The sequence below is a fragment of the Dendropsophus ebraccatus genome, unplaced genomic scaffold (assembly GCF_027789765.1).
Source record: "Dendropsophus ebraccatus isolate aDenEbr1 unplaced genomic scaffold, aDenEbr1.pat pat_scaffold_937_ctg1, whole genome shotgun sequence".
Lineage (NCBI taxonomy): Eukaryota > Metazoa > Chordata > Amphibia > Anura > Hylidae > Dendropsophus > Dendropsophus ebraccatus.
In genome coordinates this window covers 1-17,492 of record NW_027210537.1, presented here as the reverse complement: position 1 = coordinate 17,492, position 17,492 = coordinate 1, and the positions used below count along the sequence as shown (strand labels likewise).

General features: G+C 41.4%; 1 protein-coding gene across 1 annotated transcript in view; it reads right to left on the bottom strand.

The window, feature by feature from the left end:
* LOC138781139 (proteasome adapter and scaffold protein ECM29-like) overlaps positions 1–16,527 on the bottom strand; it is a gene marked incomplete at its 5' end in the record, with an annotated part of 59,134 nt that extends 42,607 nt beyond the window's left edge. Inside the window, 11 exons of the mRNA XM_069956767.1 lie at positions 2,133–2,302; positions 4,182–4,344; positions 4,548–4,682; positions 4,812–4,903; positions 5,046–5,262; positions 5,352–5,432; positions 6,072–6,195; positions 9,392–9,495; positions 11,320–11,442; positions 16,326–16,392; positions 16,478–16,527. Coding sequence (XP_069812868.1) covers positions 2,133–2,302; positions 4,182–4,344; positions 4,548–4,682; positions 4,812–4,903; positions 5,046–5,262; positions 5,352–5,432; positions 6,072–6,195; positions 9,392–9,495; positions 11,320–11,442; positions 16,326–16,392; positions 16,478–16,527 — 1,326 coding nt within the window. The remainder of the gene's footprint in view (positions 1–2,132; positions 2,303–4,181; positions 4,345–4,547; positions 4,683–4,811; positions 4,904–5,045; positions 5,263–5,351; positions 5,433–6,071; positions 6,196–9,391; positions 9,496–11,319; positions 11,443–16,325; positions 16,393–16,477) is intronic.
* Between the last annotated feature and the right edge of the window lie 965 nt (positions 16,528–17,492).

Genomic DNA, 17,492 nt, shown 5'->3' with positions numbered 1-17,492 from the left:
ACGATTTACCGATAATCTGAACGATAATCGTCCAGTGGAATAGGGCCCTAAGGGTGCATTCACAAGCATTCAAACTTTTTGCTTAATAAAACCTATTACAGAGTTTCTTAAAATCACTTATACTATTAATACTTATTGAGTTCCGAAAAATGATATTTAAATGGCACTTACATGACTGTACGCTTTAAAGTTTAAAATACTCTTTCCTGTGTAGGATTTTCTCCTTAAAGCGTAACTATAATTTAGATTACTAAATTAAAAATGAAATTACTAAATTAAAAAGCCCATGTGTTACCCTTTAATAAGAGCAGTAAATTGTGGGTATATCTTGTGCGCTTGCTGAGATATCCCGAGTTCTTCGGCTCAGAAAAATAAATAAATTTTTTATTCTGGTTGTCTGAAAGTGGGCGTGGTCTCCTCTCTCCTCCCCCCCTTGTCTCCTCCCTCCTCCTCTCCTGCCACACCCCCCACTCCCTCCAGAACACACACACACACACACACACACACACACACACACACTACAGATACCTGCTTTTCATTGAAGTGTGCCAAAGAAAGAAGAAGGTAGGTTAGATGTCACAGCTCGTATTCTAACACTGAGGGGCAGACTGATCATTCCTATGACAGTGACTTTTCTATTTCCTAGACATATATGTTTTATATACATATATAACCGTCTACACACGTGTTGTGACACTACGGCTCCCATTATACCCTGAAAATCCACTAGCTGTCACATTATGATGGGGGTTTTCATCTTGTCACAGCTTTACAGCCACAGGGAGGGCAGAAATGATGTGTTTTTACTGTTCTCTGTTGCTTTACAGCTGGGTAAAAAATACAACTCCCAGCATTCACAGATAGCAAAACACTGTCCAGGCATGATGGGAATTGTAGTTTTGTCACAAGTATAGAGCCACAGCTTTGGTAATGCTAATGTAAAGATTTGAGAGCTGACGGCTTTATTACAAGGTGACTGCAAGGGGCCACAAGAATAATCTATTGATAATTTGTGCTGTCCCTCCAGTCTGATGTTTCTCTCATCATCCCTCTCCCTCACATCATCCATCTCATCATCCCCTTACATCAACCTCTTTCCCTCACATCATCCATCTCACCATCCCTATCCCTTACATTATCCCTTTCCCTCACATCATCTCTTATGAGAGGAATGATGAGAAGGAGGGGGATGGTGTGAGGGATAGGGATGATGTGAGGGGATAATGAGATGGATGATGTGAGGGAGATGGATGATGTGAGGGGATGACTCACATCATCACTCTCATCATCCCCTCTACTCATTCCTCACATCATCACTCTCATCCCCTCTACCTGTCATCATACCCCTCTCTATCATCCTCCCTGTCTCATCCATCATCCCTGTCTCTCACAGCACCACTTTCACTCACATGATGTGAGGGAGAGCGGCAGACAGAGGGATAGCGATCTGGGCATGTGTTTGCTGCCGCCTGCCCAGATCACTGTTATCCACCGCTCAAGTTGTTGGTGGCGGGCGGTGGTCTTCCACTTAAGAAACAGTGTCCAGGAGAGAGGAGGGGTAAAGTTAGGGGGGCGGGACTGGGGCGGACCTATCTTGGAATCCGTACAAAGAAATGAATTGCTAAAGTTGTTATCATGACCTAGGCAAATTAAAAATAAGCAGAAAAAATATTTTATAGTTATAGTTATATTCTATAGTTATAGTTCAAACGTAAGATAAAAAATTTATCAATGCACATTAAAAAAGAGGAGTGCACCAAGAGTAGCAGATGTGTGATGAGTAATTTTTATGTTTGCATATATTCTGTCCCCTCATTTTTTTGCCTTGGTTCTAGCACTCCACCTACACCACCAGGTGTTTTTATATAGCAAGAATCTGCATAAAGGTCAGTGCCTAGCTCCTCTTAGTCTGCTGGCTGGGAGCATAAGGTGAGTTTATCCATCTGTTCACACTGGTGAGGTGTTGTGTGGCGGCCATTGTCGCTAAGATGCCAGGGGGCTTGCCGCCCCCCACCATGCCCATGAGATGGGGGACAAAGTGATGATGAATCTTCCCATAGTATAGCATTTATTTTATATTATACTTTCATTAGCCCAGAAAAATCTTTTAATAAAACAAAAATACACATTACCTTATTTGTCTCTTTACCAGAAGGTATTCTGGCCAAAAGATTTTCTACCAGCTGCTTCTTGGTGAATCCTGTACCTTCATCTGGTATTGGAAGAGCCCCATTTCGCCCAATCTCCCCCAATGCCGTAACTGCAGCAACTGACAAGGGAGATCCATTATCCAATAGTGTACCTAGACAAAAAAAAGAAAGACATCATTGTGTGAATGTGTAATTGGTGAAAAACAAACCTTGTAAAGTCTAGAACTGCAGACAGCAGAATGTGTATGTTTTCCTCCCATTAACTACAGAAGAGTTGTGCATACATGCAACCTGCAGCCACTGCAAATATGTTCTAAATGTGTACACCCTCTCTCTGTTAGGCTAGGTTCACACTGCGTTTTCAGCATCCGTTTAACGGATCCGTTTTTTTTAACGTCCAGAAAAATAGGGTCAGCAACGTTTTTTTGTCCGTTTTGGTCCGTCAAAAAAAAAACGGATCCGTTTTTTTTTTATAATGGAAGTCAATGGAAAAACGGATGCACACAAATGAATCCGTTTTTTGCAATCCGTTTTTCATGCGTTTTTTGCAAAAAACGGATGCGTTAAACGGATGCTGAAAACGCAGTGTGAACCTAGCCTTATAACAACCATAAGCACAAGTTAGGTTTATCATCATTTTGTAAGAGCAGTGAGACTAGGACGTCATTTCAAAAACAGCAAGCTGAGATGTTGCTTCTCCATTTCACTTAGGACAATATAACATATTAAAATATTTTTTTTAAAAAGTTAATAGATTCACATATCTTAAACTAAAGAACACTTTAGAACACACAGACTAGGTGGACACAGAACAAAACAGGATAGTAAGCATAAGGGTACTTTGGGGGAAATTCGTGTGGTTTTGAAGATAAGATTTTGAAAGAAAGGAGAACCATACATCTGCTAAGGCTCCAAAACCCATTATTATTTATTTTAAAAGGGGAACTATCAGCAGGTTAGACGAATCTAACCTGCTGTTATGTCCCTACTGCACAGGAGACACCAAGAAGAAAGGTATGTCTCGTACCTTCCTCCTTGGCACCGTATGGGTGCAGTTAGTCAAGTTCTCCATGGTCCGGTAAGACCGTTAGGTGCACTTCCCCGCCCTTACAGCGCTGATCTGCCCCTTTCTAATGATAATGAAGGGGGCTGGCCAAGATTGGCGCTATGGGGGCTCCTAACTATTTTGCCGGATCATGGAGCAAAAGACTAAATGCACCGGAACGGCGCTGAGGAGGAAGGTAATACCTTCCTCCTTGGCGTCTCCTGTGCAGTAGGGACATATTAGCAGGTTAGCTTAGTCTCTTTAAGAGTGTCATTAGTTAGGGGTTAAAATACACGGCATACCACAAAAGCAAGTGCGTACAGTGAACATGAATGGAGTAAAAAACAGACTGGTACAGAGGGAGAGAGGACCCTGCCTGTGAAGGCTTACAATGTATTAGGCAAGGAGAAAGTAGGAGAGGGAGAGGGCTGCCTATATGGCAGTGTCAAGGCAGGGGTTTTACTGTAGGCTTTTATGAAGAAATGGGTTTTCAATTTGCTTTTAAAAGTTGTGACAGTCTTTGAAAGCCAGATGTGTTAGAGAGTATGGTGCAATGTCATAAAAAAATAGGGCGCTTTATAAATAAATAATAACAATAATAGTAAATGCAGATGGTTGTTTGAAAAGACGACAAGAGGAGAGCACAGAGGTCAAGTGAAGATTAGAGATTACTTGTATATAACTAAAATCAAAGGATTTTAGGTTTCGTAATGTCAGTGCTTAGCTGGTTGTTTTTAACGTTGTTACCCTTCCTTATGACACCGATTGCCTATAGTCTAGATAAGCCATCAATGTTAGATTGTTAGGAGACTGACTCCTGACAAACCCCATTATTTACCCGTACGGTCTTTATTGCAGCTGTTATAATTTCTTTCAAGCATTGTGGCTTAAATATTTAAGATTGTGACAGAGTTTGAAAAAGACCATTTCACCTACAAAATATAAATGAATGCAGTACCATGTTTGTGTCTAAGCCAGAGACTTACCAATGGTTTCCACACAAGCCTTGATGGTTTCATCCTGTTCAGGAAGAGGCAAGGGTTCCATTTGCTTAATACCTGTTTGCTCTTTCTTGGTTCTGGAAAGGTCCAGGTATCTACCAATCAAATATCCTAAAGCCAGCAGAGATCCATGTTGAGCCTCTGGATTCTGTAAGCAGATATTAAAGCCATTTCATACCAACCTATTAACCCAGTACCCACATTCTACTTAGTATCACTGCTTTTTATCCTACTAACAGCAAAGGTTTACAAAGTAATCCTGAAGGAAATTGACATTTATACCCATGTACCAAGAAAAGCAAATGAGCAGATGTCCTAACTACAATAACCCTTGTTTGTCTTCATACTTACATGTGGCTCCTTAGTGGTCTTGATTAGACCCTGAATTATAGACTGTAGCTCAGGACCAGGTAATGTAACTACAACTACTGCAAACAGCTGAGCTGCCAGCTCCCGCATTTCCTCCTTGTTAGCGCTCATCAGACTCTGAGAATACACACATACAGAAGTGACAATTACCGACAGTAACAAATATCACTAAAAGAATTTGTACAAAGTGCAAACACAGGGGAGGAAACCTATAGAAGAAAAAAAAAATGCTCTTTTGGTAGATACCTTTATCCAGTCTATTTTATCTACTAAAGATGCAGCCAGCTTCTGTGGATATATAGATACTATCTCAAGGAGGCAATACATAACTTGTAGACCTGCAAATCAAGATAAATCCAATTGTGAATTTTCTTAATACATTACTAACCAAAGCAAAAAGAATTAAAGTATCATGGGCTCAGTGTCTGATACAGTAATAGGTTACTTAATCACTTGATAAAACACGATTCTGTATGTTACCTCCAGCTGCAGACAACAGTTGCTGAATAAGGCTTATATACATCTCCACAGGGTTCATGTCTCCGTTTTTGGAGTCTGGTGAGGTGATAGAATAAGACATTAGCTCTCTAACATAGCGTCCCAAGGCTGGCGCCTGGTCTTGCATATCTGCTAAAGACTGGCAGGTTGGGTCTACTCCAGCACTATGAGCCAGGCACATTCTCAAGTATAGGATTATCTAAAAGGAGACCAAAAGTTGGTATAAAAATATGATAGACAAACAGGGTTATTACTACAGTGCTACTTCATTAAACGATAAAACTATACCTCTAGAAATGCAGCAGGGTTAAAAGGGAGAACAGATGTCGCCGTTACAAATTTAACAGGTGTTTTCATACGGCTGGATGCCTACAAAATATAAAGTAATCATTTAATAAAGAGAGTAACTTATGTAGTTGCCTAAATATACAGTTTTCTACCTGTAAGACTTTAAATGCTGTCAGGACTAATAACCTGTAAACAAACAAATAATTTGAGTATTCCCATGCTTCTAGGATATGTCATTATTTCATGGTGTCTGGCATCTGACACCAAGCTTAGCATCCATATCCTCTGTTCTATGACGTCTTTAGAAAGACGACACCTGGAAGATCTACAGTGAAGAATAATTTCCATATTGTTTGCCATTTGGAGATCTATTATGGCAGCTACAAATGCTATAATGCAAACCATAGATCTCTCTCTCTCATACAGTTTTGGTTACAGTGCAATACAAAGATGCTTGCCTGCATAGCGGTCACATTCGCTCTGCATTTACAGGCAAGTGGTCTCTCTGCAGAAGTTTTCCCTTTCTGTGCCAGAAATTTGCACAAGAAGTGGAACTTTCAGACAACAGAAGCAAGTGGGAAGAAGAATGATGGCTATTTAGTGCAGCTCATTTTTATACAACCTAATGCCATATAAATGTTATTTACATAAATTGGATTATTATGAAACACTTGTAGCAGATTCCATATTATCTGTTCAAAATGCAAGCTGATATTTCACCTTGTCCATGATATGGCTGACCATTACTGGGAAAGATGGAAGCGTCACTGGAGTGCTGCCTTTGTCACTGTTGGTAGCAAATGTTCTCAGAGCTCTTTGTGCTTCCCCATAAACCTCTTCTCTCCTAAAAACATACACAGTGTGAAACATTGATTCTTTCACCTACACAGCAATATTTACTTAGTAGTGGTAGCAATCTAATAATCGGTAAAACCAGTTAAGGTGTATACTTCATATAACTGATCAAGAGAACTGAGTGGATACAAGTGCAGGATAGAAATAACTGTCTGCTAGCTGCAACTCAACTGCCCCTTGTTTGAGTGGCCCCTCAATGCTTTGGGAAGCAGCAGAGGACCTTGTCTCTGTTGGGATGTGCCCCTTCTAAAAAGTCAGTGCAGTTTGAACTTAACTCGTAAAAAAAAGGACTCGGTCCAGAGTGGATTCTGCGCATTCACAACCCACAAGCAAACTGTATCTGCTCAATAGGTTTTTGCTGAAATGACAAACCACAAAGCTTGTAGGGATGTCCACTTGGACTAAATCTGTTTCCTATGTCAAGGTAAGTTGGATATTTTGCAAGTGCCTTAAAGTGAATGTACCATCTGGTACATTCGCTTTAACATGACCCACGGATAGATCGGCGCCGGCGCAGGGAAACCGGTGCCGCGGTCCATTTTTTGAACTGGCATTTTTTGAATGGGCTGAAGCACTGGAGGTGGGCCGGCCCGCCCCCAGTGGGAGGAATGCCCCAGCCCTCTATGACGTGGCTTTGTTAGAATCAATGGAGCTGCGTCAAAGAGGGGTGGGGTGCATTGCTGCTCAAGGACGTAGAGTTACGTCCTAGGATGAAACGGGTACAGGAGCTGCAACCATGCCATCCCTCTGCGGGTCCCGGCTATCACTAACCGGGCACCCGGTGCAGAGCTTGGATTGCGGCAGTTAACACTATAGGTGCGGTGATCAGGCCGATCGCAGCACCTATAGTGAGGAATAGAGGGAGAATCTTCCCTCTATTCCCATCGGGGTTGTGCAGAAGAGATCACACGGCCCCGATGGTTGCTATGACACCAGGAGGCATCCCTGAAGCCTCCTGTGTCATAGTTACGGTGGCTGACCAGACTCTTCAGCTTTGCCTGTTTTACAGGCACATTACAATGCAATGCAGATCTGCATTGCAATGTAATGTGCCTGTAATCGGGCACTCAAAATAGGGATGTTCCCATGGTGGGACAGTAAAATAAAGTAAAAAAAACTAAATAAAACACACACAAATAAATAAATTGCAAATCACATAAAATGCCCATAGCCCCCCAATTTAATAATAAATAAATACATTTAAAAAAAAAAAAGTAAATTTGTGTACGTTATTTTTATTCTTGCCAAGTGCGCAATGACGCTGGCAATAAAAGTATCACCTAACTAAACCTGCACAGTGACTGCAGGAAAAAAAAAAATATGAAAATCAATAATTTTTTGTTATTTTTTTCAAGAAATGTGAGCATTTTTCACACCCAAATTGTACAGATATCGGCCAAATTTTACCACTAATCTAAAGGACAATATGTAAAAAGAAAACAAACTTATAATTGCTAGGATAATTTATTATATCATGGAATTATAACCAGGGCTGAGGAGTCTGAAGTCTATGGAGTTAGTTTTGGCTGGAGTCAGAGTCGGAGCTAGTTTTGGCTGGAGTCTGAAAAAAATGTACTGACTCCGACTCCAGCTTTAAAAAAATCTTTAAAAAATGTAGAATTGAATTTTAATATGAATTTTACAAGTTTTGCTCATAAATATATATATATTAAGAGCAACATTCTGATAGGAAACTTGCCCTATTACATAAGGGTGGTCATGGAAAAGTTGTCGGTCACTATTTGGCATTGTTAGCAGTGTTTCTTTAAGTATAGTGAATATTTTGTTAGAAACATAGAAGACTGTCAGCAGGAAAAGACCACCTGCTCCATCTAGTCTAGTTGTGAGTAGTTCAGGACATGGAGGCTGGAGACTGGCTGCATCCACTGCACACACAGGAGAATCTGCTTTATATACAGTATTCCTTTATTCACTCAGAAGTCGCCCCAGGATCATGTAGGACATTAGGGAGAAGCTGCTGAGCCAGTGTGATAAATAACTCCCCTGGTATATGACCGGCCATTTATGAAGGACTCGGTCCTGATAAAAGTCAGGAGTCGGAGTTGCGGCTTACCGACTCCACAGCCCTGGTTATAACCACATAGTGAGACTGGCCAGATTTAAGAAACGGGCTCTGGTCTTCAAGATGCTATCTGGACCAGTCCTGAAAGGGTTATACTTATGTAGCAGAGCTGTGTGTGTACTGTGTAAGCTGTTAAGCTGTGTATTTGTGGGTGTAATGTACTGTCATTTCAATAAACATTGACCCCCTTCTCTACCTTAGACCACCAGGGAAGTTTAACTAGCATGAAATATTTTTTCCTGTTTTCAGTTGTCTAAACCAGGGGTGATTCTTATAGTCAGGTGTGTTTTACAAAGCAAAAAATCTGGTATATACTGCATTTATGAGCCTTAAAAAGTAGTGAAATTGTGGCAAAATATAGCAGTGGTTACTAAATTGTATAAAAGGGATACTAACAGCAGGTTCACACATATGAACCTGTTGGTATGGGGTTATAGCGCTTTTGATGCTGATTGTAACATTACCCATCTTATCCTCATATGTGGCATCAAATTGGAGATACAGGTAAAAAATTCTAATAAGTAAATTAGCTGGTTTGGTGCACTGGGGGAGGGGGTATATATTGGCCAGCCTCTGGAGCTACGCCTACTAATAAACATTCAACTGTATCCAATGCCGTGATCCCCTGCTTGTGCAGTAACACTCATGGTATGGCAACTGGGCAGTGTTCTCACACAAGAGTGGTCTCTCTTACGGTAAAAACTTTTGATATGTCACAGAGCACAACAAAAGTTATTATCAGTTGGGATCTTAAGAGGTCAGACCCCGATCAATCAGAAGAATGAGTGAAGAGAGACGTTAGCTGCCGCACTCTTCTCACTCTGTGCCTATACAAGAGAAATGACTTACATTACATTATACTGCTGTCTCAGTGATGTGGCAGGGAGCAAGAAAAGAATTCAGACTTGTCCTGGTTTATTCTCCAGATCGAGAGGGATCTAAACACTTAGGACTCTGAATAATAAAAAAAAACTTTTGATACGTCTCTATGACATATGAAAAGTTTTTTTCCGTGCCAATGCCCATTTAAGTTTAGTAATCCATTAGCTCAAATATAATGCATTCCTTTGGCATACAAAATATAGCATAATAGAACTCTTACGGATCTCCAGCCGAAAGCAGCAACAAATATCTGGAAGGTATGTGATCTGGAGCAAAAACGTTGCTTGCAAACTTCACTGCTACTTGGCGAACCTGGACTTCAGGCTAAATACAAAATATGACACATAATGAGCATCAAACAATCCTGAAATACATCTGTCCATAACTCTGTAATGTTTACAGTGGTGAAATATTAACTAGACATACCCTAATATCTAAATTAAACAAAAATACCCTCCCCCACACACACACTTGTATGCCTGCAGTCCAATTGTAAAGGACAGTGCAAGGGAGAAACCACACCAGTTATGGATAGCACACGTGAAAAAGGAAATTCCTCAAAATAAAATTAAAAATTTATTTTGAAAAAATGCATTACCTTAAAGCGACTCTGTACCCACTGTTCCTACCCCCCGCCAACTACTTATACCTGTTTGTAGCTCATGCGCCGTGCTTGTAACCCCCTAGCGCCGTTTGCCGTGACATTGTGGGTCACGCTGCACGTCGTCCACGTCTTGTCTTAGCGACGCGCTTATGTCTGGCCCCGCCTTCCATGTCAGTGTGCACCGCCTACCGTTGTCCCAGTCCCGCCCCCCTTGTCCATCTGCGGCCAACACGCCCACCCCACCCCCCGCTTACGCTCTTTGCGTCTGTCCTCTCCTCGGCTTTACATCACATTCTCCGTTGAGCACCGTAGCGCACGTATCCCGCGCAGGCACAGTGACGCTTTACACTGGCCGGAGAAGACCGTTCGCATCACTGCGCCTGCGCGGGATACGTGCGCTACGGTGCTCAACGGCGCATGTGCTGCGAAGCCGAGGAGAGGACAGACTCCAAGAGCGTAAGCGAGGCATGTTGGCCGCAGATGCACAAGGGAGGCGGGACTGGGATAATGAGAGGCGGCTCACACAGACATGGGAGGCGGGCCAGGCAGAAGCACGTCGCTAAGTCGGCGTGGACGACACGCAGCGTGACCCGCAACGAGGGCAGCGCTGACCCGCAACATCACTGCAACGGCGCCAGGGGGTTACAAGCACGGCGCAGGCGCAAGACACGGCATCTCTTAAACTTAAGTTTATTTTTTAGCTGAACGAAACCTCTACCAGCGTTCCAAAACATACCAGAAGAATGGACTTCACATGAGCTACAAACAGGTATAAGTAGTTGGGGGGGGGGGGAAAGAACAGTGGGTACAGACTTGCTTTAAAAGAGATTATCTCAGGTTTGCTGACTGATGCCTTTCAAGCTTCACATCACAGCGGAAAAATGACAAGTGCTTAATTTCCTTCAGAAAGCAAATATACCCTAATGCTGAATATTCCAAGTGCTGTTTAGGCTGGATTCACACTACATTTTTTTTGTAAAAACTGATGCATTTGTGTGCATCGGTTTTAATCCGTTTTTCCAATGACTTCCATTACAAAAAACAAAACAAAAACAATGTACACAAATGTATCAGTTTTTTGTAAAAATGGATGTGGGGGGGGGGGGGGGGGAAGGAGTTTTGTGTGAGAGTCATGACTATGCAGGTGTAGCAAGTTTTAGCTCTTTTAGTGATGGAAGATTTTATACTGTGGCTGTACTTTCCTTTGGATCGTGGAAGATTTTTGGGATTTATATCACTTTTAAAGAGAATATGTCACCATGCTGATTCTGAATTTGTGAGTTCTCAGTACTCACAGGAATTCCCTTACATCCAGTCCACTAAGGGCCCATATGTCAAAGCACTTTGGGCAGGTATTCTTAGTATGCATTAGTATACAGTGCACATATCCTTTGCAGTCTGAAAGTGGGGGAATGCCAGTGTGTACCAACATAAACATTACTGACATTTGGCGTAGTTCCACATATCCAGATGTACAGCTGTTTTGTAATAGGGTAAAAAATAAATGTTTTATACTCACGTATCCATTTACATTTAACATTTACCTTTACTAAGTAGGATCCAACAAGAGCTTCCATGAGGGTCAGCTGAGCACCTTCCAGGTTTGTGTAAGCCCCAACCATCATTGACAAGGCTTCTTGTATAGAAAGCCTGACATCCATATCTTCCTGCAGGTGTGAAGCAAAGCGGGAGTTAATATAAGCTACAATTCTATTAGTTTCAGCAGTTTCATGACACGTCATCCCTACAGGAAAATAAACAAAGACCAGTATGGACCACCAGAGATATGGTGTTTATTGGTAGGTGATTTAACAGGTGAGTAACTTTTCGTGTCATCTTGAGATTATTACACCTTTCTGATTTTCACAGCAGTTAAGAAAAGTCAGTGGTGCTTAACTTTAAAGGTATTTTGGCCATAAGGGTTAATATAAAAGCCACAAGCAGACAATGTCATATTTAAGACAAACATGTTGTATGTATGTATGTTTGTATGTATGTTTTCATAAAGAATGGATCAACACACATTATTACTTATTTCTAGCAAAAAAATTTTAAAGGCTTATCAGTATTTTCCAGAATATATATATGGGAACAAGTGTGGGAAGCCATATATAAGGGCAAGATCCATGGTGTGCAGACCTCAGGGAGAACGTCCAATAAACCAGTGCTTTAGAGGATTAGATTCTAGTTTGCTAAGGAGATTGTATTGTAAAGGGCAACTTGAAATGCATCCACAATCAGCACCTCAACAAGAATACTTACTCCCCAAGCATACTTCTGTACCTCCCTGCTGCAAGATGGCATACTTACCTGCAATAATCAGTTTCACACAGTGATGCTTTATTCCGGAGCTACGTCACTGTTTAAATCCCAATGGCACTGACATCACCGCTCTTCTGACCCCTCTTCTTCCACCAGCATTTGTGAAGACCGGAAATTAGGGTCTTTAATTCTTCTCTATGAGAGCACTCTCAGATATGCATTGAAGAGTCTCACTTTTGGCATTGTTAGCTGCGGGCCAGCTGGCAAGAGGCCACATGAGTGCCAGCCTTGCATTGTAGCACCGGAATGAAGCCGCGCCAGGGAACACCGATCATCGCAGAGATCATACATGTCATCTTGCAGCGGGGGATGCAATAAAACGATTTGGGGTGGGTGCTTCTTTAAAGGGTTATTCCCTTTTCGTAAAGTAATAAATGAGCCATAACAATGGCTAAAGCGTAACTGTTATTTCAGGGTCATTTTTTCTGAAAACAATAAATATCTGTAATAGGTTTTATTTACCAAAAGAATTTCCTTCTGTACTGAAAAAGCTTTTTTTTCTAGCTCCCCCTTACTTCAAAAGAAGTATGATTTCGGTCTCCATTATGTGGCTATGGAGAGGGGAGGGGCTGAGAGGAGTGAGTGAGCACAGAGCAGTCCTGCACAGCACAACACTCTGCAATCTTCGCTCAGCAAGTTCCTAGATAAGCACTGACCTTTCTGACACCTGAATCCAGCGTTTTAGGTGCCCAAACAGTCTTCAAACAGCTGACCTTCATGTCTCCTCTTCCTGCTCCCTCATCTCCCTTAGACCCCTCCCCCCTCCATAGGGATATAATGGACACAGCAGAACCGGTCTTCACTGGCTTCTCTGTAATTAAGGCGTCTTTGCCCGATAATGCACAGATAAGAAGTGAGGGGGGGGGGGGGGGAGGCTGGGAGATTGCTTTTTAAGTACAGAAAGAGGCTTTTTTTGCCTAATAAAACTTATTATAGAGTTTCTTAAAAGTGCCTATACTACTGTTTTCTGCTATATAAAAAAAAAAAAAAAAAATGACAGTTACGCTTTAAGTGTCCTTTACAGATTTTTCCTGCAGAGAGTATTCAGTGCTGGAGCCCTTTCATTCTCAGGATTACTGAGGGCTCAGCCACAATTGACCATAAGGTGATGGCATAACCTAGTGATATTTCACTACTTTATAAGGGCCAGTTCACTCGGAGCAAAACTCTGCCGCAGAATCCCGCAAGCCTCCGTGTCTTACGGGCAGTCTATGGGAGGGCTCGCGTGCATCCTCTCTCCGCTAATGTAACTAGGTAATAGGACAATGATGAGATCACAGTATGTAAACAGATAAATTACATGCCACCTTTGCACGGCACAAAAATATTCTATGTGATTAGAATGTAACCTGACATTTAGTTCTCAGCCATGCATGTTATTAGGCATCATTAAACCATTAAAGTTTTCACACCACAATCGATCAGGAAAAAAAGTTGGGAGAAGTACATGTTTACTCCTAGCTCTGTGTCACATGACCATGACAAACTATCGGGCTGTCCAGATGTCACAGATATGGAGTGGGGAAAAGAGGGTGCTGCAGTGGGGTCATAACCCCAGTTGTCCTACTCCAACCCTGACCGATAAAAACTTTGACCGATAAAGATAGGGGTTCAGGATTTTAAGTTTTTGGGGGGTTTTAAAAGTTTTTACGGTTTACCAACTCTGTGTACCAAATTTCCCACTGAGGTACACCGAAGCCATGATGCAAATGTGAACAAAGAAAGCCATAAAGAGATAATGACTGTTTATGGGTTACAATACAGCTACCATTCCCACCCAAACCTACTGTTGTTGTTAACAACTTATTTTTAGCTAAGACTTCCTATAATACCCAACTTCCCCCCCCTTTCTTCTTCTTCTTCTTTTCCTTTCCCTCCAATGTCATAAGTTCTCGTCCAATATTGTGGTCCCCCATTAGGTATATAAATTAAATTAATGTATTTGTTCCATATTTTAGCTCACGCATAAGACAAATACTGATCCTGCTCCAAATCCAGCTGTACATTCACCACTGAGCACCCTGTCCAGGGAAGACGAACCCCACGTGACCACATGTATGTATATCCACCATAAGCGGGATTTTAGATATCTATCTATCTAATGTATCTATTTCTATCTTGCTTATGGAAGAGCTTAGTGAAACAATGTATATTACAAAGTAAATCACATAACTGTTCATTATACAAATGGTTATGTTTTAGGCTGTGTTTCCACATTTTCATTGAGAATGCAATGGCTAATTGGAACGTGGAAACACCCGCATGTGCCTGCATTCCAATTCAAAAGAAATGAAGTTCATCCCCAGCTGGGTTGAACTTCACAGACAGGGGCCGTTCTGTGACACTGCCGTGTCACAGAACGGCCGCTGTCATACATTGTGTGTTCCCACACAGTATTTTGCTCAGTATTTTGCAACCAAAACCAGGAGTGGATTGAAAACACAGAAAGGCTATGTGTCACACACTGTTAAAATTGAGTGGATGGCCGCCATTTAACTGCCACACTGCTGTCAGGAGTCAAAATAACGTCCGTTGTTTTAAAATAACGGTAATTATTTGTCATTAAATAGTGGCCATCAATTTTAACAGTGTTTAAAAATAGCCTCCCTGTATTTTCAATCCACTCCTGGTTTTGGTTGCAAAATACTGACCAAAATACTAAGAAAAATTACTGCGTGGAAACACAGGCTTTTAGGCTGGAATTACATCTGCATTTTTTTTTTTTTTTTTTTTATACAAAGCAATCGGAATGGATCCTAATAGAAGGCAAAACAGATGTCATCTCCTTTTGTTTGTATCCACTACTGTGTTTAACCCCATAATATTGCAGATGTGAATCCAGCCTCATGGATATAAAATCAAAAACCCTTTGATTTCCAAGAATACAAATTCTCAACTTACATTTGTAAAGTTAGTAACAAGGGATAACAAGAAAACAACCAGGTTAAAAGTGCATCTTTACCAGTTACCACACATATGCAAACTAGACCCCAGGAAATTATTTCCAAAGGTAGAGGTCACGCAACAATAAACTGCCCATACATTGTCTAATTTTTTGTTGGCAAAATAGTAATTTCCGGCTGTATAAAAATTAGTTTAATAATCAGTCAGCTTCAGATTATGCACATAACTCAAGTGTCACAGAGGAGGTGCCAAGCCGCAGCATGCCTAACTCCGCCCCCTCTCTTCCTGTCTTATGTGAGTGATGTACTAAGCTCGTATTCCAGTAATGATCAATGTTTGTCAGTCAGTTAAGGCAGGGAGAGGTGGAGGTGGAAGAAAGCATGCATATAGCTGCTCAGCTCCACCTCCTTTATACTTAAGATCTGAGCATGATATACAGCTGATAAATTCCCTTTAAAATCAGATTTGTGGGGGTTCTAAATCTTGGCCCCTGGGAGATCAGCTGATTGAGAAGGATGTGGAGGCTGTTGTAAGAACTGCTTCTGTATTTTTGTCAGTGGCTGTGCCTGGCATTGCAGCTCAGTCCTTTCACTTAAATGGGACAAAGCTATAGTAAACTAATACCAGGCATATGGGCTAGTAAAAGTAAGGAGCTGTGCATGGTTTACAAAAAAAAAAAAAAAAAGGGGGGGGGATTCAGAGCACAGCCCTTATATAGTGGAGGTACAAGGAGTCAGACCCTCACCAATCTAATATTAATAGCCTTTCCTAAGGAGAGGCCATTCACTTCTAAGAACCCTCTAAGACATTCATAGTCATGCATACTGATTATCTCAAAGAATCAACCAACCAAAGTCTCTTCCACATAAAGAAAAGTCATGCAAATAGCTACCATATTTGTAGAAAAGTGAATGCTACCATCCAGAATCTAGAGAACAAATGTTATGTCAAATCTTTATTTTGGAGTCATTTTAATAACTTCCCATCATAAAGAGAATTTCTCAGTGAATGGACCTTAGTCAAGGAAATCAAAAAGGATATTGGCTTATTTGTTTATTTAAGACAAATCTTTATGGAGGAATATTATTAAAATCCATCAACTTTTCTGGCCTAGAATAACTAGTGTACATGATTCTATTCAATATAAGGTTAATATGTGTGTTACCTCAAAGCTAGCAAAAAAAGCCAAAAATAACCACAGTCAGATCGCTGGTGATTCTACTTCAGATTAAGGTTGAGTACATTAAAAGCAACTATACATTTCTACCATCCCCATGATAAATGAAAATAATTCTACTATTTCAGGCTACGCTAGAATTCTTACCTTCCTCATGGCTTCAAAAAATTGCTGAACTAAGGCCAGGTCCTTTGTAAAAAGTTGGGGCATCCGACTAGTCAGAAATAAAATGAATTTATTAGTATTATGAAAGTCTGCAAACTGAAAATTAGCCAAATAGTTTGTCCTAGTCAACATACCCGGAGAGTTTACCGACAGCTGAATATGCCATAGAAAGCAACTTCGGATCCTAAACAGTAAAGAAATATTAAATAAATAACTGGAAGTACCTCCTTGCCCATTATATAAATAAAAAGTTTAAAAAAAACTTAACAAACATATATATATCGTAGTGTGTGGAATTGTTCGATCTATTAAGATATTACAGTAAACAAAAAAAAAAAATCTATTTTGGATTGCTACATATGTAATCTACAATCTGAGCTCACACAATGCACTGTTTTGCTAATAGGAACGGGACTTAGCTTTATACATACGCAGAAAATATCACAATCATCTATACAAGTAAAGCAAATTATTTACTCATGTACTCAAGGTTTTGTGTGGATTTTAACAGCAGAAGGATGTAAATCGTGGTTGGATAATAAAGATTAAAGGGGTTGTCCGGCGATAAAAAATTATTCACAGAATAACACACATTACAAAGTTATACAACTTTGTAATGTATGTTATGTCTGTGAATGGCCCCCTTCCCCGTGTCCCCCCACCCCCCCCGTGTACCCGGAAGTGTGGTGCGCTATACATTACCTGTCACGTGCCGACCACGGTCTCCGATCCTCAGCAGTGACGTCTTCTTCGGGAGGCCAGCGGATCTTCCCGAGTGCGGCCGCCCTCTGCAGTGTCATCCGAAGCTCAGCCGCGATTGGCTGAGCATAACTGTGCTCAGCCAATCGCAGCTGAGCGGCTGATGACGCGGCCACGTCATCAGCTGCTCAGCCGCGATTGGCTGAGCACAGTTATGCTCAGCCAATCGCGGCTGAGCTTCGGATGACGCTGCAGAGGGCGGCCGGCACTCGGGAAGATCCGCTGGCCTCCCGAAGAAGACGTCACTGCTGAGGATCGGAGACCGTGGACGACACGAGATGCGGGTGAGTATAATGCACACACTTCCGGGTCTAGCGTGGGTGGGGGGAAACACAGGGAAGGGGGCCATTCACAGACATAAATACATTACAAAGTTGTATAACTTTGTAA